Source organism: Pongo pygmaeus, chromosome 23, assembly GCF_028885625.2.
Source record: "Pongo pygmaeus isolate AG05252 chromosome 23, NHGRI_mPonPyg2-v2.0_pri, whole genome shotgun sequence".
Classification (NCBI taxonomy): domain Eukaryota; kingdom Metazoa; phylum Chordata; class Mammalia; order Primates; family Hominidae; genus Pongo; species Pongo pygmaeus.
This window is the reverse complement of record NC_085931.1, coordinates 29,166,568-29,186,650: the sequence shown is the minus strand read 5'-3', so window position 1 is coordinate 29,186,650 and position 20,083 is coordinate 29,166,568. Positions and strand designations below refer to the sequence as shown.

General features: G+C 57.3%; 1 protein-coding gene across 2 annotated transcripts in view; it reads left to right on the top strand.

Annotated features, from left to right (window-relative positions):
• The window catches only part of BCR (BCR activator of RhoGEF and GTPase), a 134,758-nt gene that overhangs the window by 91,073 nt on the left and 23,602 nt on the right, over positions 1-20,083 (top strand). For both annotated transcript variants that reach the window (XM_054469018.2, XM_063662772.1), the window contains 8 exons: positions 569-621; positions 1,123-1,263; positions 11,549-11,670; positions 12,608-12,776; positions 14,754-14,873; positions 15,688-15,763; positions 17,256-17,360; positions 18,078-18,152. In XM_054469018.2, the coding sequence (XP_054324993.1) occupies positions 569-621; positions 1,123-1,263; positions 11,549-11,670; positions 12,608-12,776; positions 14,754-14,873; positions 15,688-15,763; positions 17,256-17,360; positions 18,078-18,152 (861 nt within the window). The remainder of the gene's footprint in view (positions 1-568; positions 622-1,122; positions 1,264-11,548; positions 11,671-12,607; positions 12,777-14,753; positions 14,874-15,687; positions 15,764-17,255; positions 17,361-18,077; positions 18,153-20,083) is intronic.

Below are 20,083 nucleotides of genomic sequence, written 5' to 3'. Positions count from 1 at the left end.
CCCACTGTGCCAGGGAGTTGCTCCCACTGCAGTGGGGCTCATGTGCCTCTGGAGTCCGGGTGTCCTCGGGCAGGTCGCCAGAGAACCTGTCAAACCAAGTGTTGTGTTGGCATCTGAGTAGGTTTCTGCCTGTCTCAGAGTCAGGTGTCTGAAATGTCCCGGGATCGATGGTAAGAGCAGCTAAGAGGTCTGTTCAGCTTACCCTCTGGGCTGGGGAGCAGGTCTCCCTCCAGAATTGGGGCCCTCCCCAGCCCATCCTTGCCAGGGTGGGTTCCCTGACCTCAGGCTAGAGGAGCGGCAGCGCTGAGCCTTTTTAGCTGTTGTCACCGAGCCAGCCGTGCAGGCTCGGGTCTGACGGCCGCTCTGGACTCTGCATGCAGTGAATGTCCTGGACTGAAAGTGTTCCTGTTGGGTGCTCTAGCCTTGCCCTTGTCACTGCACAGAGGGGAGATGGGGCCTGTGGAGGCTGGGGCAGCCCACTCCCCACTCACCCTTGCACCGAGGGTGGTCAGGCAGCTGGTGTGCTTCTCCATGTGCGGCCTCTCTCACCACCTCTCTCTCTCCACAGCTCTGCTCTACAAGCCTGTGGACCGTGTGACGAGGAGCACGCTGGTCCTCCATGTGAGTCACAGCGCCCCTCCGGACCGGGACCAAAACCGCTCCCTTGGGCACACACAGCAACAATGTTCTGAGACCATTTTTTTGTTGTCATAGCTGCAGCCAAGGGGGTGCTACTGGCATCTAATGGATAGTGGCCTGGGATGGTGTTGGACATTCTGTAGTGAAAGAACAGCTCTCTCTTGTCCCTCAACAAATAATTACTCCACGCAAAATGTCCACAGTGCTGAGGTTGAGAAACCCTGCCCTAGATCCTTAACAGAGGAGTCCCTCTTGGCCATGTGCATGCAGCGTGAGTTTGCTGGAACACATGTAGGACCTGCTTCCAGGATGGTGCTCACACAAGCTCTGTCCACAAAGCTGGGGCCCAAGTGAGAGAGACTGTGGTGACACTGAGGGAGCCGGCGCTCTGGGCTCCGTCCGCACTTTGTGTCTGCACTTTGCACACAGTGGCAGGTGCCAGTGCTCCTCTGTGTCTAACTCAGGTCTTTCTTCCTGGGGCAGGACTTGCTGAAGCACACTCCTGCCAGCCACCCAGACCACCCCTTGCTGCAGGACGCCCTCCGCATCTCACAGAACTTCCTGTCCAGCATCAACGAGGAGATCACACCCCGACGGCAGTCCATGACGGTGAAGAAGGGAGAGGTGAGTGTGGCAGGGGATGGCTTGGGTCCACCCAGCCTGCTGAGCCAGGGGCATGCAGGGCACCCTCAATCTGAGGTCTAGAGCCCTTCCTGGTCCTCAGCAGACCTTGCCTTCTGGGATTGGTGAGTTTGGCCGCACACTCAGTCCTGTGTGGAAGGTGTTTGGGTGCAGTCGCAGGGGTGACCCCGCATGCACCATGCCCTCCAGGCGGCAGCCATCACCATGCCTCACTCAGCCACCTCTTTCCTTTTCTGTCATTGTGGGTTATGTCCAGGGACCCCTTTTTTTATCCCCCACACTCTTGCCAGCTCAGGCTCCCCGGCCAAGGAGACTTGTGCAAAGGAGGTGAGTAGGAAGATGGCATTTTGTCTGCCTGGAATCTTCCTACTTCCTCCTGAGTGCTTTCATTAAAAAACAGTTAACATCGGGTTTAAGGATTAGAAAGTGGGGTTCGTGGTTTGTGTCTGTGATGTGAGACTGGATGAAGCACTTCACGTCTTCCTCTGGGAAGACTCTCCTTCCCCTTCCCCCCGTCACTGACATACTCTGTGTGCACGTCATCGATGAGCAGGCATGGCCTCTGCCCGTGCCGCTCTGAGCCTTCCTAGGTGGGGCCTGGCACATAGTGAGGCAGATGCATTCCCAGGCAGGTAGCAGCTTCTGAGAATAGCCGAGGAGTGTAAGCTGGGGAGCTGGTGTCCAGGGGGAACAGCTTTTGTCAGAAGCAGCACTGAGGCGAGGGGAGCTGACCCACGGCCTCAGGGGTCTCATGCAGGGACAGAAGCTGTCTGGCCCAGGCAGGACACAGGCTGGGCGTGAACCTGACTGTAGTTGCCTCAGAACCACCTCATGGCTGGGTGCGATGGCTCACGCCTGTAATCCTAGCACTTTGGGAGGCCTAGGCAGGTAGATCATGTGGTCAAGAATTCGAGACCAGCCTGGCCAACATGGTGAAACCCCATCTCTACTAAAAATACAAAAATTAACTGGGCACGGTGGCGGGCACCTGTAATCCCAGCTACTCGGGAGGCTGAGGCAGGTGAATCGCTTGAACCCAGGAGGCGGAGTTTGCAGTGAGCCAAGATCTCACCACTGCACTCCAGCCTGGGTGACAGAGTGAAACTCGATCTCAAAAAAAAAAAAGAGAGAGAGAGAGAGAACCACCTCCTTCTCTTTCTTCTGGTTCATGGGCCAGGTGGTCGGCACTGTACCAAGGACACAGGCCCTGTCCTCAGGGCCCCCAGGGTGGACCTGCCCAGCACATGGGGCTTGCTTTCCTCCTCCTGCCCTGGGCCACCAGGCAGGCAGCTGTCAGCCCCATCTGCCACACACCACTTTGGGAATGGTACCCTGAGTGCTCAGAGTCTAATCCAAGTTGACTTTGAGTGAGGGACTTGGTCAAGTTTCTCCTGGTGGGCCTGGCCCAGGAAGGGCATGGAGGAGGAGGGAGCTGTCCCTTCCATTCCACTCTCCGGCTTGTCCAAGCCCTGGAGCTGGGCAGACTCAGGGTCCCATGCCAGCATCATGAGGACCGACCCACTGGGTGGCCTAGAGCTTCTCCCACCTGGGCCCATTCCTTGTCTTTGCAGCAGGGTGGGAACATGGCCCCACCTCATTGGGCACCTGGGCTCTCAAATGGGCATGATTTAGTGGCAGTCCTCGCCATCCGTGTTGGCTCCTTGGCAGTCTCTGAGCCCATTGAAGGTGGAAGTGGGTCCGTGGCACCTTCCAGTGGAGGTGTTGAGCAGTGCAAGTGTTCCCCAGCTGCTCATCCCATGGCTGGGACCTGGGAGTGGTGGGGGATCAGATCTTGCTTCTTGGAGCAACAACCAGGCCCTGCCCTTGGTTCTCTTCCCTGGCTCAGGGCCGCAGAAGGAGAGCAAACCTGTGACAAACCTGTGGGCAGTCCACACAGATCTAAGTGGATGTTGGATTTGCTTCTCCTAAGCCTCCACATGCTGGGTGGGTTCCTGCCAGGCTCGCCCTACCCTCCTGAGACACCTGCTCTTTCTCTTCTACTGACTGTTCTTTTATGAGCGCTCTGACCTCCTGGGAAGTGAGTGTGGGCGTCCTTTTTCCCATGGCTTCTCCTGTGCCGAGTCTGCTCCCTGCAACTCCAGCTGCCGTTTAGCATCCCTAGAGAGAAGGAAGGGCCTTCTCAGTGCTGGGATCATTGGAATCCACTGCTTTGGGGAATTAAGGAAAACGCGATGTTGCCTAGAAGTTGGCACCCAGGCCCTCATTCCTGCATCCGTCCCCATGGGGGCTGACTTCCATGCTTACCCATGGTCATGTCTCGGGGCCACCAACGAGGAAGTGTAATTTAAGAAGGGCTGGGTGCGGCTGGGCGCGGTGGCTCACACCTGTAATCCTAGTACTTTGGGAGGCCAAGGCAGGCGGATCACCAGGTCAGGAGTTTGAGACTATCCTGGCCAACACGGTAAAACCCCATCTCTACTAAAAATACAAAAAATTAGCTGGGCGTGGTGGTGGGCACCTGTAATCCCAGCTACTCAGGAGGCTGAGGCAGGAGAATCTCGTGAACCTAGGAGGCAAAGGTTGCAGTGAGCTGAGATTGTGCCACTGCAGTCCAGCCTGGGCAACAGAGCGAGATTCTGTCTCAAAAAAAAAGAAAAAAAAAAAAAAAAAAAAAGGGCTGGGCGCTTCACAGAGGCAGGGGCCTGGATCTGCATCCTCCCCAGGACCTCGCCCTGGTGGAGGGGTATTTGCTCATTGAGGAGGGGCCACCTGGGTGCCTTAACTGCAAAGCAAGATGGAGGACTGATGACTCTAGAAAAAGTCACCGTGAGTCTGACCAGCACCCCTTCACTCAGAGCTTTCTATCCGAGGCATGTTAAGGGAGGTGGCTTGATGGTGGCTAAGGCAGAATGATAGACAGATGCCTGTGCTTTGCCCCTGCCCCTGCCATTCCTGGGGCAGATGCTGCTAATCAGTTGGGCACTCCAAGCCTGGACATCCACCTCAATATCCCCTGGCACTGCCCAACGGGTTTGCAGTCCTTGATGCAGAAAGAAAGATGCCAGATGGGCGAAGCCCCACCAGGGTCCTCTCCCCCTCACTGCTACCAGTGTACTGATTTGGGGACGCCCTTTTGCTTCCCTGGGTGTCCGTGGTCTCTGAGGGCAATGATGCAGGGTCCGTGGCCCCTCCACTGGGTGTTGAGACTGAAAAGGTTTCACAGCCTGCGAGGGACTTTATGAAAGTGAGGGGTGGTGGCCTGCCTGCATGCCGCCATCTGTGTCGGAGGTGACGGGCGAGCTCCCCTGACGACATTAGCCAGGAAAGAGGGGCAGAAGCTCCAGGCTACTTCCTCTTAGAACTTGCAGCCAGGGGCAGGGCCTGAACTTTTCTCTTCTGCCCATCTCTTAGTTTGGTACATGACATGGAGTGTCAAGTTCCCGAAGGGAGACAGGAACTGTGCCTCTGCGTTCTCATGATGATTATGTGGGGTCAGAGGTGATCTCCCTTTCACAGATGAGAAAACTGCGACTCACAGAGGTTGAATGTCTTGCCCACAGTCACACAGCCACTAAGTAGCTAAGCCAGGATGCAAGTGAGGCCACGGGCCCCTGGCCGCCTGTGTGCCCCTCGGGTGTGTTACTCTTTGGTTCCCTTCTACCTCTGTGAGCCGATAGGACGTTTCCACCCCTCCTCTTGTTCCTGCACTACCTGGAGGTAGGAAGGAGGAGGAGATGTCCCTTTCAGCAACGCACACTACCCCATCCCCTGCTGCTGCTGCTGCTGGGAATGTGTCAAGGGGTTGGGTCTGTTTCTGGCCTCCCTGTCATTTGATGTCGAGAGGAAAGCTGCTTCTGTTGGCCTGGGTGTTTCGAGGTTCTCCTGCAGTCCCTACTGGGCCTCCTGGGAGGTGACCCATTGCTACCTGCTGAGCCTGGGCAAGTCTGGCATCGAGGAGAGGCCCAGGTGTGAGCTCTGTGCAGGGTCAGCCACCCCAGCCCCAGACCCCCACTGTGGCTCCTGTAATCTCATTGCCCTTTTCAGCCACGTCCCACGGCTCCAGGGCTGTGCTCTTTGGGGAACAGTGACTTTGGGCTGTATTCCAGGTGGCTCCCTGATGCTGAATGGTGGCCGGCAGGTGCTCCGGCTTCCTGGCATCCTGGCCCAAGCACACCTGGGGGCCTTGAGCCACAGGTGCTGCCCAGGAGAATGCCCTCCTTAGCTTCCCCAAAATGACAGGATCAAAGGATCCCGCAGGCACAGTTTCTTTCCAGGCCTGGGTTCTGAGGGCTGGTAGGTGGCGCTCATTTGTTTAGCTGAATTAAATTCACAGTTAGATAACCGATCTCCACTGCTGGGTGACTTCCCATGTGGTTGCCTGCCTGTCTGCTCGGAGCCTTGGCACCATGTGCTGCTCAGCACCCCCTCGGCCTGGGCTCGGAAGCATAGCGGACGATCCAGTTTGGATGTTCTGTTTCCCAAGAGCCAGCCAGGCATTGACCTCCAATACCCGTTCTCTGCCTGGGATCGCAGAGGTCCCTCTTTTAGGAAGAACACAGGCAGCAGTCCAAGCGGGAGCTGCAGGAAGGCCCTGGAGGAGGGAAGTACCACCAGTGCAGGCTTGAGGCTGAGAGATGGTGAGGCTCGGGCAGAGGAGAACCAAGGTCTTTCAGTTGATGATTAAAGAGTTGGAGAACAGGCTGGGCATGGTGGCTCACACCTGTAATCCCAGCACTTTGGGAGGCCAAGGCGGGTGGATCACTTTAGCTTAGGAGTTCGAGACCAGCCTGGCCAACATGGTGAAACCCCGTCTCCACTAAAAATGCAAAAATTAGCCGGGCATGGTGTCAAGTGCCTATAATCCCAGCTACTCAGGAGGCGGAGGCAGGAGAATTGCTTGAACCTGGGAGGCGGAGGTGGCTGTGAGCCGAAATCACGCCATTGCACTCTGCACTCCAGCCTGGGCAACAGAGTGAAATTCCGTCTCAAAAAAAAAAAAGAGTTGGAAAACAGTCGGAGAAGCCAGACCCTGTTGGCAAAGTTTGCAAGGGGTGCTACGGAGAGGGAGGTGCCCACCCCAGGGGTGAAGACAGGATGGGTGGGGTTCTCAACTCCACTGGACACCAAACAGAAGCTGTAAGGGCAAGGCTAGTGCCCATGTCGAGGGCTAGGCCTTTCTGGGCCCTTCATAAACATTGGCAAACAAAGCTTGGGTTCTCGGCTTGTCTGGGCCAAGTTCTAATTCCTTCCAGGAGCGTGGGCATGTTGCTTACCTCCGAGCTGTTTCTTCTCCAGGAAGTGGTGGAGCTGGAGCCTGCTGCATGGGAGGGTTCTGTGGAGTGAGATGAGATGTTTTACGTCATGCTCTTTTCACACCTTCTTGGCACCCAGAAAGAGCTCAGTAAACATTAGCTGCTACCAGCCACCCTGACTGTAGCTGTCAGCCAGCGTTGTCCTTCCCAGGCCCTGCCCTACCCTCCTCCTGGCATGGTGTCTCTCAGGGCATAGGAAACTTTCTCGGCCAGTTTGGCCATGGGAGGCTTTCTTGGGGACCAGAGAGTCTGCAGGGAGGGCAAGTCAAGAGCAGGTGAGAGGGAGGGAAAGGCGAGCAGGACCCTTGACCTCATTCTCGGCTGCAGTGTATATTGGCCTGCCTGGTGACCCTCCTTGCTCCTGGTCCCACTGCCAAACCTCTGGAGTCTGCCACATCCCTACATAGACAGGGTCACTGACAGGCAGTGGCAGCCAGTTCAGTGGCGCTCAGCCAGTTTCAGTGGCACTCAGCCAGGTCTCCAGGGGTGTGCAGTTTGCTCTGGGGGCAGGATAGCGGGGGCTGAGGCCACCGGCTGCCTCCAGGGGCCCCCCACCAGCCAGCAGCTGGAAGCTCCACCTTGGTCTTCACTTGGGCCGTCTTCCTTCTCCACTTCCTCAGCTGCTATGTGGGCTTCTTTGGCAACTTTTCCTTGTCCCACCAGTCAAGGCCCTGCTGATTTGTTGATGATCAAACTGCAGTTCTTGTACCTGGGGAAGTTTTCCAGCATCTCCATGGAGCCATGGTCTCTGGTTCCTGGAGCGTGTCATAGTCAGTTCAGGCTGCTTTAACAAAGTATCATCTGCTGAGAGCCTCACACACAGGCCTTTACCTCTCTCACAGTTCTGGAGGCTGGAGATCCAGGACCAGGGTGCCAGCAGGGTCAGGTTCTGGTGAGGGCAGTGAGAAGCACGGCCACCCTCCCACTGTACTCTCAGTGGCCTTCCTGGGAGTGGACATGGAGAGAGAAAAGGACCTCTCTTTTTTTCCTGCTTATGGGGACACTCATCCCATCACATGGGTTCCACCACCTGACCTCATCTACACCTACTCACCTAGCAAAGGCCCCACCTTCAGATACCAACCCATTGGAGTTAGGGCCTCAGCATGAATTCTGAGGGGGACAGAAACTTTCAGCCCTAACAGTGTGCTTCTTCCAGGCTGGCCTTCCTGGGAAGGCCCTGGATAGGCTGTGCTTGGGGCGGGGGGTGATGTTGCACTGGCGACAGCTGGAGGAGGCAGTCCCCTTAGCAAGGAGGTGCCCCTCCTCACGCCCACCAGCCTGACTCGACCCCCTCCTCAGAAGACAGGGCACATAATGTGACCTCACAGGTCCTCAGTTTCCTTGTGTGTAGAAATCAGGGTTATGGTGCCTGGCTCGTAGAGTCCTGGTGAGGAGTGAGTGGTGTGATTCATGGGAAGCTGTGACTGTCACATTTGCACCTGCAGAGGACATGGCAAAGGGTGACAGCCCCGTGTGAGGCCCTGCAGGTCGCAGTTTCATTTAATCCTCAGAATATACCACCAGACTGGTCTTTCTCACCCCATCATGTTTAAGGAAACGGAGGCTCCAAGAAATGGAGGAGCATAGCCAGCATCGTCGTCACAGAGAAGCAGAAGGGTGGGCTTGGGACAGTGAGGACGCAGGCTGTCCTGGCCACCCTTGCTTTCTGGGGGTTCCTGTGGGGATGATGATTTTAGTTGTTCAAGAAGACAGGTGGCGTTTCTTCCAACTGGTGTTTCCCACCTGGGATGTGGTGGGGGGCTCCCCAAAGGGAGTGTTGTCCTGCCAGCTGGGGCCTGCTGTCCCACTGCCCTGCCCCGCTCCGCAGCACACACAGGGACCCATGTCTACACGAGGTTACTTGCACCAGGACACACACAGGCCTGACACGCACAGGGACATGCCCTTGCATGGGAACACACACACAGAAACATGGAGACGCACACAGTGAGACACACGGGCACACACCTACCCAGGCCACAGGCCTATGTGGGGTTCCATGCACGAGGGCACGCTCAGGCACTCACACTCACATGAGAATGAACACACCCGGAGACATGGAGACACACACAGGGATACACAGACGCAGATGCAGAGCACATAGGATCTTCCCCTGGTGCCCTTTTCACACACAGGCTCCCACGGCCCCGGGGAGCCAAAGTGGTACCGTCCCTGTCCTGGGGCCATTGAGGCCCTGGCCCTCTCTGTCCCACAGCTCCAGCTGGGAGTGTTTGCCCTAGGTGAGATGCTGAGCCTTGGGGACAGTGGTTTCCAGCCACGTGGCCTTATGCCGGCTTTGGGATGCAGTCAGGATTGTGACCCCGGCCCACCCTTGCCATGTGCCCTGGAGGACGACTCGGGTGGGCTATGCAGGAAGCCTGTGCTGATCTCAAGGCCGACTGTCCTGTACTCCAGGCCGGGGACCAGGCTGCTGAGCGCTTCTGAGAGGGACATCTTCTGGGCAGGGAGTGACATAGGCCACGCCATGTGGGCCTCCCAGCCATGCGCTGGTGCTGTGTGGGCTGGGAGGGCAGGCAGGGGCCGGGTGACGGGGACTGCAGAGCAGGGCCTGAGATGCTGTGACATGCTGGGCTGCTTGTGGCTTTCAGGCTTCTCTCAGATGAGAGTTGCACAGATGGGTGGGGGGTTGGGGAGGCTGTGGCAGCATCAAGAGAGTAGCCCAGAAACTGCCTAGTCCCCTGTCTGAGCCTCCCGGGCCTGCAGCCCGCACCCCAGAGGGGCCACGTCCTCCCCACAGTCAGGCCTGTGTCCTCTCAACCTGGCAAGCCGGCATGTGGGTGCTACAGGCGCCCAGTGTGACACTCAGTAGCCTTGCTGAAGGCCAAGGGTGCCCCTTAGGTGGGTTGTGGGGAGCCTCTGCTGGAGAGGGAGCTGCATTTCTTGACCACAGGCAGAGTGGGCTGGGTCTGCGGTTTCTGAGCTGAGCATGGGGTGCCCTCTGCTGGTGATGGCAAGAAGCTCAGTGCCTTTGTATGGAGAAGGCTGCCATCCAGCCCCGCCACTGCCCCAGAAGGAAGGTGCCTGAGACCCCTCCTCCTTGGCCGGGAGGCCCTTTGCTGTGTCCCTGCCAAGAGGACATACTGCAGTCCTTCCCGAAGGACCTCAGTGTCCTGGGACCCTACCCAGATCTGATCCCCGCTGCAGACCCAGCAGTTTGGTTTACCTGGCTTCAGCGCTCCAGCTCTGCATGATGTTTCTCCAGGTGCACATGCTGTTTCTTGCTTCCCGTGGGTGCCATCACCAGGCGGCCGTCTGCCCTCGGCAGGCGGGGTGTGGGTGAGTGCCGATGAGTCATGGCCTTGGCACGCCGGCAGCCTTCCTACCCTTCCACTTATGGGCACCAGCAGCCCCTGCGTAATTCATTGGTTCCCCTTCACAAGAGCCGGCTGGCTGTCGTGAGCCAAGCTGCTTATGATGGTGACATGAAGCCTCCACCCCTGAGAGTGTCAGACGCCTGGCCCAGGCTGTTCTTGCAAATGGGGAGCTCTGCTGCCTCCGGCCCCAGAATGGGGGAAAAGTTCAGAGAGACAGAGCTCCCTGAGAAGAACCTCAGGCTGCAGGTGACAGCAGGGCGAGGCGCCTGGTCCGGCCCCAGGACCAGCCTGGCTCCCTGAGAGCACAGGGCCTCATCACCTCTCGAGATGGGGACAGGTGCACTGCCTGCGGGGAGACATTGGGTTTTCACACCCTCTGTTGTATGTGCCTCCCCTGCTGACCCTTCTGACTCTCAGCGCAGGGCGGGGGTCGTCCTCCCTGTGAGCCTTCCCTGAGACCAGGTGGGCTGGGTGCCCACCAAACACTTGGTCTCTCTCCCACGAGGTTGTGGACTCCTGAGGGTAGAGGCCTGTGAATGTTACCCCTCTCTTTCTGCACTGCCTGGGACAGAGGGTGGACCTCCCTGAAGCTCGGTTTTCTCATTAAGGACCTGCCTACAGCCTGTTGTAGGGATTGGATCAAATAATTCAGGCAATGTGCTCGTGCAGTGCACTGGTCCCAGAGTGGGGAAGGCTTGCTGCGACAGCCTCTCATCCTGTCCCTGTACCCTCGGCACAGCGCCCAACCCTGTGAGGTTCCAGGCATGGGTGACATACCTAGACATGCCCATTCAGCAGCCCCTTGAGCGAGAAGGACTGACCCTTGCCTTTCAGATGCAGACCAAGATGCAGAAAGGCACGTGGCTTGTTAGCCTGTGCCCCCTGCCCTGTGCTGCCCACCTGCACTCCACTTTAACCCTTCTCAGGCCGCAGGTGTCCAGGCAGGTGTCAGAGGTGCAGCCCGTGCACACTGGGGACCCTATCCATCCTGTCTAGTTGGGAGGACTAGGAGTTCCACATGTGGGGCCCTCAGATCCTGCTGCCATCAGAACCAGGCCCGACCGTTGCTGTGACCTGGAGGGCTGCCACTTTTCAGAGTGCACTGGGCCCGTCTCCACCCATAGACCATACTGCCCCATCTGTACCTCGGGCACCGATCTCTCCCCACCACAGGGGCCTGTGCCTGCGATGGTCCCTCTACAGAAATACCTGCTCCTGGCATGGCTGGCTTCTTGCCAATTCTGGATCTCCAGCTGCCACCCCAGAGAGGCACTGGCTTCCCTGTTTAAAGCGGGTCCCCCCATCACCCATCTTCACAGCAGACTGTTTGCTTGGCAGTGTGCCCCTTCAGACCCACACCCGTTACCTCCCCCTCTCCCCCATCCTCCCACCCTCTTCCAAAGGCTGAACACACAGGAGGGATTGGGAAATTTGTTGAACAAAGAAGTTACACATAAACCCTGATGTGTTAGCAGGACTGTGAGATGAACAAAACGTTCTGGAAAGTGGGTGTGAGGGTCAGATGTGGAGGGAGTGAAATCTTCCCAGGGAGAGAGCGTCTCTGGGTCAACCTGCTCCTGCTGGGCTGGGAGGGCTGAACACCCCCCACGCATCACCCCAGGCTGGCCCTGACCCCAGCCTTCCCTGTGCCTGCAGCACCGGCAGCTGCTGAAGGACAGCTTCATGGTGGAGCTGGTGGAGGGGGCCCGCAAGCTGCGCCACGTCTTCCTCTTCACCGACCTGCTTCTCTGCACCAAGCTCAAGAAGCAGAGCGGAGGGTGAGTGACGATGTGGCCCCTGTCCCAGCAGTGACCCCGCCCTGACGCTCCAGGTCATGGAGGGTCTTGTCACGGCAGAGGTCAGTGGTGATGTAGCTCTCTTTACATTCCGTTTCTACTTGGGCACAATGCCAGGCTCCAGGTTAAAGATTGTCACTAGCAATCTGGAGACGTCATGGGGCATCATGGTGACCAGCTTTGACTCCTGTAGTGAGGGGTAAAGCCGACTGTGGCTTCCGGCACCATTGCAGAAAGGTCACCTCAGGACCCATCCGGGAAGCGTGAGATCAGGGGCTGCAGGCAGTGCTGGGTGGTGGCTGCTCCTTGTCTCCCCGAGCCTGGTGGTGGTTTTCCCAGTTATTCTCGGCATAGGCGTGCACACAGCTCCCCTCCTCCCTCCTCCCTGGGTTCACCCAGGTTGTACCAGGTTGGAATGGAGCAAAGAGGGCCACATTGGGAAGGACCAGCGCGGGGCTCTTTCCTGCATCCTGCCGTTTCCCTGCTGAGTAGGTTTAATCAGTCAACTCAGAGGAGAGCCTTAGTTCCCCCACCTGTCAGGCAAGGGGATGACGCCAGCTAGATCTGTAGTCCCTGAAACTTTACGGCCCTGGGGGTGGATTTCAGTCCTGTCCTGTCATTGTGCAGCCTTGATGTGCTCCCACATGAGCCTTCAACCTTAGGGCCAGCTCAGGATAAGGTGGATCTAGACTCCTGAGATGCCTGGGGCCTGCGGTCACATGTTCAGAGTGTCTGTTCCCAGGAATCCTGGCACCTGCCAGTGGCCTCATCCCAGTCTGTTCCATGGAACACGTGCTGGGTTTTAGGTCAGGTAAACCATGTATGGCCGAGAACACGGGCTCTTGGGCTCTTGACAGCAGTGACATCAGTCACAGAAGGCAGTCGGTGCATGTGAACATTCTTCTCTCCCCATCCCCAGCAAAACGCAGCAGTATGACTGCAAATGGTACATTCCGCTCACGGATCTCAGCTTCCAGATGGTGGATGAATCGGAGGCAGTGCCCAACATCCCCCTGGTGCCGGACGAGGAGCTGGACGCTTTGAAGATCAAGATCTCCCAGATCAAAAGTGACATCCAGAGAGAGAAGGTGCACGCCAGGGGAGCAAGGGCCGGGTTTGATGTGGTCTGAGTGGGCAGCAGCCCCCGCACACAGCCAGTGGGTGCTTTCTCCGTCAGGCCTCTGGGCCCCAGGTCTGGTCTCTGGGATCCCTGTAAGCTCTCAGCTCTTGGAGGGCTGGGCCTCTGGGCACAGGTAGGTGCCCAATTGTTCTGAGAACCCCCAGCTAAATGGGGAACACCATACCAGAGCGGCTGCCAACCCAGCCCTCTAGAAAAATGAAGGGAACTGGTCGTGGTCTCCACAATGCGCCTTTCACGGGTTACTTCTTAGACCTGGTGGACTGCCTCATACGTAGTTGTCTGACCTGTGACCAGGGGTCCCTCACGAGAGAAACTTGCTTATACTGGCAAGTTTAAACTGTGTCCAGTTTGTGCCCGCCTGACCATTGCTGTGGCACTAGGAGCCTGATTTTGTGTTTTCACTGGCATTCCCGGGGAAGACTTAACCTAGGCAAACACCTCCTAGTTTTTCAGAAACACACCACCACAACAGGAAACAAGGTCAGAGATTTTACCTACGGGTTTTGGACAAGGAGGTGCCATGAATAGGGAGAGCAGTCTTCTGTCCCTGGGTCACGCAAGGCAGAAATGAAGAGTCAGAGAGCGCATGACAGCTAGCAGTATTTATAAGGGAACAGGGTGTGATCACTGTAAGTTCACAGGCAAATGCCTGGATGGTCCTTTTAAGGAAGCAGCAGGAACGTGGGAGCTCAGTCAGCCGGGCGGGAGAGAGGCTTCCGGGTTCTCACCTCTGGCCCCGGGCTTGAGCTGTTTGAGTGTGTGGTCTCCTGATACCCAGGCTGCGTCCTTTGCTGTGTGGTTCCATTACATGGGTGAAGTACTGAGTCGTCAGAGAGAAAGTCACAGCCAGACAGTGGAGGGCTTGGAGTAGTCCAGGGTGCAGGGTTGGGGGAGGTGCTGGCTGTGCCCCATACAAGCTACCCTGATGGGGGCCAGGCCCAGGTGGGAGTGCCACCCCTCCAGGTGTTCAGGACTACCTGCCTTTGGTTTCTTTCCAGGGATGTTTGAAGACTAAAAATGGTGAGGACAAGCCCCTCAATCAAAAGTTAGCCAGGCCAGAGGAGGCGGGTGGCAAAAAGGTTAGGCCTGGGTCCAGGTATGCCCAGGTAGGGTGGACACAGCAGGACAGGAGGTCCTCAGCCCTTGCCCAGCTGCCCAGCCTGTTGTACCCAAACCCAGCACACTTAGGAACACAGGGAGCTTCAAGACTGGGGTGAACATTCTATTGTCATTCTTGTGGGACTGTGACCTTCAAGGTAGGGTGTCCCCCACACAGAGTGGGAGCCAGTGCTCAGGGCAGCTGAGGCCTATTGACTGTTACTGTTGCATTCTCCATGTTCAGCTCTTTGGGGGATGGGATGGGATGGGGCCCTACCTGGTGACAGGCAGCACAGTTTTCTCCTCCCCAGGGATAGTGGCTTCTAGAGTGAAATGCACGGCTCAGTGTAGCAAGGGCCTTCCCATCCAGGTTCTGTTGACAGTCGTCTGGTCTTCTGCTGGCATCTCCACAAACGTGCCCAGGGGCCTGATGCTGAAACCTAGTTGGATTAGGAAGGGGGTGAGCGACCCTCTGGGTCACAGCGGCCTCCTGGACATTGTCTGAATTTGGGAAAATGAAAGGCAGGGATGTTGGTAAAAGTCTCTTCTCTCCGCCCTTATGAGAGGAAAGACTTAATTCCTCCAAAAAAAGGTTTACTGGGCATGTCCTGTAGCTTATGCCATGCCTTGACCCTGTAAAAAAGCTGTTTCTGTCCTCCAAAGGCCACCAGCAACTGCGGTCTGGGGCCCTGGTCTGTGCTGAGTGGAGAGATGGGATTCTTGCCCTCTGCAGGCTGAATGGAGCTGGTGGTGGGGATGGATGGAGTGGGAGTGGGTTGTGTGGGGCGCTGGAATGGGAAGATGAGGCTGTGGCATCTCCCCACAGAGGGCGAACAAGGGCAGCAAGGCCACGGAGAGGCTGAAGAAGAAGCTGTCAGAGCAGGAGTCGCTGCTGCTGCTTATGTCTCCCAGCATGGCCTTCAGGGTGCACAGCCGCAATGGCAAGGTGAGCGCCTGCTGTTCCGGCCCCTCCTGCTCTCCTGGCCTAGGATGGGCTCCTGGTTGCCTAACGGCAGTGCATTTTCACTTGGACGTGCCCCACTCTGAGAGGCTTGTCCAGCATGGTGCACGCAAGCACACTCATTCCTTTGTCTGGGGCTTTGGGCCGTAGCCCCCAGGTTGAGTGGCAGCTGGCTCAGCTCCCACAGCTGGGAGTGGGCAAGGTCTCCAGGGAGGGTATAGGGCAGGGGAGCCTAGCAGGTTTGTGCAGACCTGGCCGTTGGTACAGGGATGCTGTCCTGGGGCCTTGAGGGCCAGAGACACTCCTTCTGTCCTGAGTCTGGCTCCTGCTGCCATCTGTAACCTGGGCTTCTCCCTCCTGTCAGTATGTGTCTGTCAGTGTCCAGAATGGCTTGTTTTCTAGCCTGGCCAGGAGAGGCAGCTGGTGGGCTCTGCAGAAGTCTCACCTCTGGGCTAGTGTGGGGCTTATGAATTGAATGCAGGAGGTCAGGTCTGGATTAACCTTCACCTCTGCAGATCCCACCTGGTCACCTCCATGTCCCTAAGCTGTGCCCCTCTGCCAGCATCACACCATGACCCACGTAGTTCAGGTGAGAGATTGTACCAGAGGTGCTGTAGCACCCAGCCAGCAGGAAGGGTAGGGAGTGCCGGAAGCGACATGCCAGGTCGTGAGCACACCTGGCCACTGGGCTCCAGCCGGCTGGAGATACGAGTTGTGTGCTCTAAGGTGCCCCGGGCCTACCAGGCATTCGCGTAGCCAGGGCGGAGATAACCGGGTGTGTTCTTCTCGTCCACCCTAGAGTTACACGTTCCTGATCTCCTCTGACTATGAGCGTGCAGAGTGGAGGGAAAACATCCGGGAGCAGCAGAAGAAGTGTGAGTATCCTCTGTCCCGAGAGTGGCTGGGCTTCAAACCATTAGGGCTAGGCTGGCAGCTCCTGTGGTTTTAAACCTTCTTTTTTATTTTGAGGGGTTTTATCCAAGTGAAGTGTTGCATGGAGGGCTAATTTAGAAAACAAGTTGGAGACAGCCATCCCGATAGGCCCCCAGCCCTCTTGTCTCCCTGCCGGCCTATCCTGCCCGCATCCCCTGGGCACTCATTTCCCCACTGCCCTGTGATCTCCTGTGAATCCCCCTTCCCCAGGCCCTTTCCAGATTCCACACCCGCCCCTACACACACCCCTGCCATCTCCCCCCAGCCTGCTGCCCATACACCGCACCCCCAGCCTGCCCCCTAGGCCTTTCTGGGACCCTGCCACCACCCCATTTTCTTGGCCTCCCCCATTTCCCCTCATCTACTCCCCGCCCCCTGGGCCTTCCCTGCCCCAGCAGGTGCTGATGCTAAAGGGGCCTTTGGCTGGGCCCACTTGGGCAGCCACACTGTGCTGGCCCCACTGCCCTGTTCATATGGCCGGGGTTGCCCGCTCTCAGCACAGGGGCGCTCCCTCCTGTCTGGGGCAGCCCCTTCCTTCTCTGGGCATTTCCCTCTGTCAGGGCGCTCCTTCCTTCGGGTCCTGCCTGGCGGTGTGGGTGGGGAGGGCAGACCCGGTTCCCTCCTTGGAGGTTTGGGATTCACATGCCATCCTTACCGAGATGTTCCCGCTGGGACTCTGTGTGCCACTGTCCCTCTTGCGGGGGGCGCTGGGCTGAGCGCTGTATCCAGGTGGCCTGGTCCTCCCACAGCTGTGGGCCATCTCCTGCAAAGCAGCATATTTCACAGGGACCCTGGGCTGGGGTTCTGCATGCCTCTGGCCTGGCCTGACCTCCCACCCCCTCAGGCTCATCATTCTCACCTATGCATAGCCACCTCTCGGCCCCCAGTGCCACCGTGGCCGGGGGGATCGAGGATCTCCGGGCAGCCCTGCCAGTGCTTGTGTCCCAGGGTTTCCTGTCATAACACAGGAGCCCCAGCCATTTCCAGAGTGGCAGCCTCTGTTCCCTGTTCAGCATTATGCCCAGAAATAAGCCCCTTTTCCTCACCTGGTGGAGAAATGGGGGCCCGTGTTAGCAGAGGAGGGGCAGAGCCATGCTGCTGTCTGTCTGGGGAGACCTCACAGGGAGGTTCTCCCAGTCCAGCCACTCATTCTCAGACCTGCCTTGTGGCTGTGCTTAGGTAGCGTGGGATGTGTGTGTTTGTAAGTCTCATGCTAAGACTCCTCCAGGCCTGGGCTCTCCAGGGCTACACCTTGCTCTGCTGCCAGACCAGCACTGCACTTGAGAGCCAAGTGCCCCCTCCTGAGCCCCCAAGCCCTGGAACCAGTTCTTGCCGTGCTCCTTCCCCAGGGTGTGTGGTGGGGGTCCAGCAGGAGGGGCCAGAGGGCCAAGGAGCAGACTGACCAATTGGTGCACCTCTTTTCCAACCTCCCAGGTTTCAAAAGCTTCTCCCTGACATCCGTGGAGCTGCAGATGCTGACCAACTCGTGTGTGAAACTCCAGACCGTCCACAGCATTCCGCTGACCATCAACAAGGAAGGTGGGCCCCCCCCCACTCTGTGTACAGGCCACCTGCAGGGAGGGCAGGCAGCTAGCCTGAAGGCTGATCCCCGCTTCCTGTTAGCACTTTTGATGGGACTAGTGGAGTTTGGTTCAGAAGGAAGAGCTGTGCTTGTTAGGGCCCTTGTCCCCTCCCAGGAGTAGACAAGGTGGGTTAGGAGCAGTTTCTCCCTGAGTGGCTGCTGCTGGGTGGTTGAGGAGATGCATGGCTTCTATTCCTAGTCACAAGGCTGCAGCAGATGCTCCTCAGATGCTCTGTGCCTTGGATTTGGCCCCACTCCCGTCCTCCCAGCCCTCCTCTCCTCCAGCTACCTGCCAGCCAGCACTTTTGGTCAAGCTGTTTTGCATTCACTGTTGCACGTATGCTCAGTCACACACACAGCATACGCTATGCACATGTGTCCACACACACCCCACCCACATCCCACACCACCCCGACCCCCTCCACTGTCCTTGGAACCTTATTACACATTGGGTCACTGGTTTGCCTGTATTGTGAAACCAACTGGATCCTAAGATCCCCAAGACAGAAATCATGATGAGTATGTTTTTGGCCCATGACGCTGGCTTGCCTTGTGCCGGGCAGATGGCAGCCACACAGTGTCCACTGGATGGTTGATTTTGAAGCAGAGTTAGCTTGTCACCTGCCTCACTTTCCCGGGACAGCAGAAGCTGACCTCTTTGGTCTCTTGCGCAGATGATGAGTCTCCGGGGCTCTATGGGTTTCTGAATGTCATCGTCCACTCAGCCACTGGATTTAAGCAGAGTTCAAGTAAGTACTGGTTTGGGGAGGAAGGTTGCAGCGGCCGAGCCAGGGTCTCCACCCAGGAAGGACTAATCGGGCAGGGTGTGGGGAAACAGGGAGGTTGTTCAGATGACCACGGGACACCTTTGACCCCTGGCCGCTGTGGAGTGTTTGTGCTAGTTGATGCCTTCTGGGTGTGGAATTGTTTTTCCCGGAGTGGCCTCTGCCCTCTCCCTAGCCTGTCTCAGATTCTGGGAGCTGGTGAGCTGCCCCCTGCAGGTGGATCGTGTAATCGCAGGGGTTTGGCAAGGACTTTGACAGCATCCCGTGGGGTGCGCAGGAGTGTTGGGTCCAAGCCAGGAGGGCTGTCAGCAGTGCACCTTCACCCCACAGCAAAGCAGATTTGGCTGCTCTGTCGAGCTGGATGGATACTACTTTTTTTTTTCCTTTCCCTCTAAGTGGGGGTCTCCCCCAGCTACTGGAGCTGTCAGAACGGTGAAGGCTGGTAACACATCAGTTGCACTGTATAAGTTTCTTGAGGCCGGGCGCAGTGGCTCATGCCTGTAATCCCAGCACTTTGGGAGGCTGAGGCAGGTGGATCGCTTGAGCTCAGGAGTTGGAGACCAGCCTGACCAACGTGGTGAAACCCTGTGTCTACTAAAAATACAAAGATTAGCCAGGCTAGGTAGTGGGCACCTGTAATCCCAGCTACTTGGGAGGCTGAGGCAAGAGAATCACTTGAACCCAGGAGGCGGAGGTTGCAGTGAACCGAGCTTGTGCCACTGCATTCCAACCTGGGCGACAGAGCGAGACTCTGCCTCAAAAAAAAAAAAAAAAAAGTTCCTAGAAACAGCAAAATGTGGAGACAGAAAGCTTACCAGGGATTGTTGGGGGATGGGATTGGGAGAAGAGTAACTGCGGATGAACCCAAGGGGACTTTTTAGATGAGAGCAGTGTCGTGAAAAGATTGTGGTGCTGTTTGCGCTCGCGTTTACATTTCCTAAAATTCTTTAAACCCTACACTTGGAATGGATGAATTACATGACATGCAGATTGCACCTTCATAACATTGTAACACACATAATCTTCCCCTTGGGCCTCTGTCTCTGGCTGCCTCATAAACGCTGGTGTTTCCCTCGTGGGCCTCCCTGCATCCCTGCATCTCCTCCCGGGTCCTGTCTGTGAGCAATACAGCGTGACACCCTACGCTGCCCCGTGGTCCTGGACTTGTCTCTCCTTGCCTCCCTGTTACCTTTCTATCTATCTCTTCCTTGCCTCATGCATCCCCAAACCAAACCCCCATGAACCAAAATTCATGGACCCCAAACTTGTTCCTCTTATGTCCTGTCCTTTTGAGGGGCACCACCATCCACCCCCGTGGCCAAGCCAGAAACCGTGGTCCGCTCTCCCTCCATTAAATGCCGTTCTCCATCAGTGAGGCTTCTTAGTCATCTCTGGCTGCCTGGCCAGGCCCTGGCTGTGGCCTCCTCCCTGGTCTTTGTAGCTCTGGATGTCCCTGCAGAAAGGGTCCCCACCACCAGGCCTCTCCATCGCCCATCTCAGGTAGTTTTTCTAAAACTCAAACCCCACCCTGCAACTTACCGCCCACAGCCCAGCCCCACTCTTCTCCAGGCCTCGCCTCCCTCTCTTCCCCCTGCACCCCACGACTTCCCCAGCACTGAGCTGCTTCCTGTGCCCCACGGTGGCCTGGAGTCCCCTTTGCCTTAACTCTTTGCCCGATAATACTTACAGCGGGGTCTGCTCTGATTGTAGGAGCTCCCACATCCCCCAGGACGGCTGCCCTCTGCTGTGGCGTCACTGTGTAACAATGGCATGTACACCTCTCTGTCCCCACCAGTGCAGGGCCCTTCTCATCGCAGGGGCTTTAGCTGGGGTTTGTGGATTGACTGAGTGAACGAATGTTGTGGGAAGTCCAGTTTCCCAGCCGCACCCAGGGA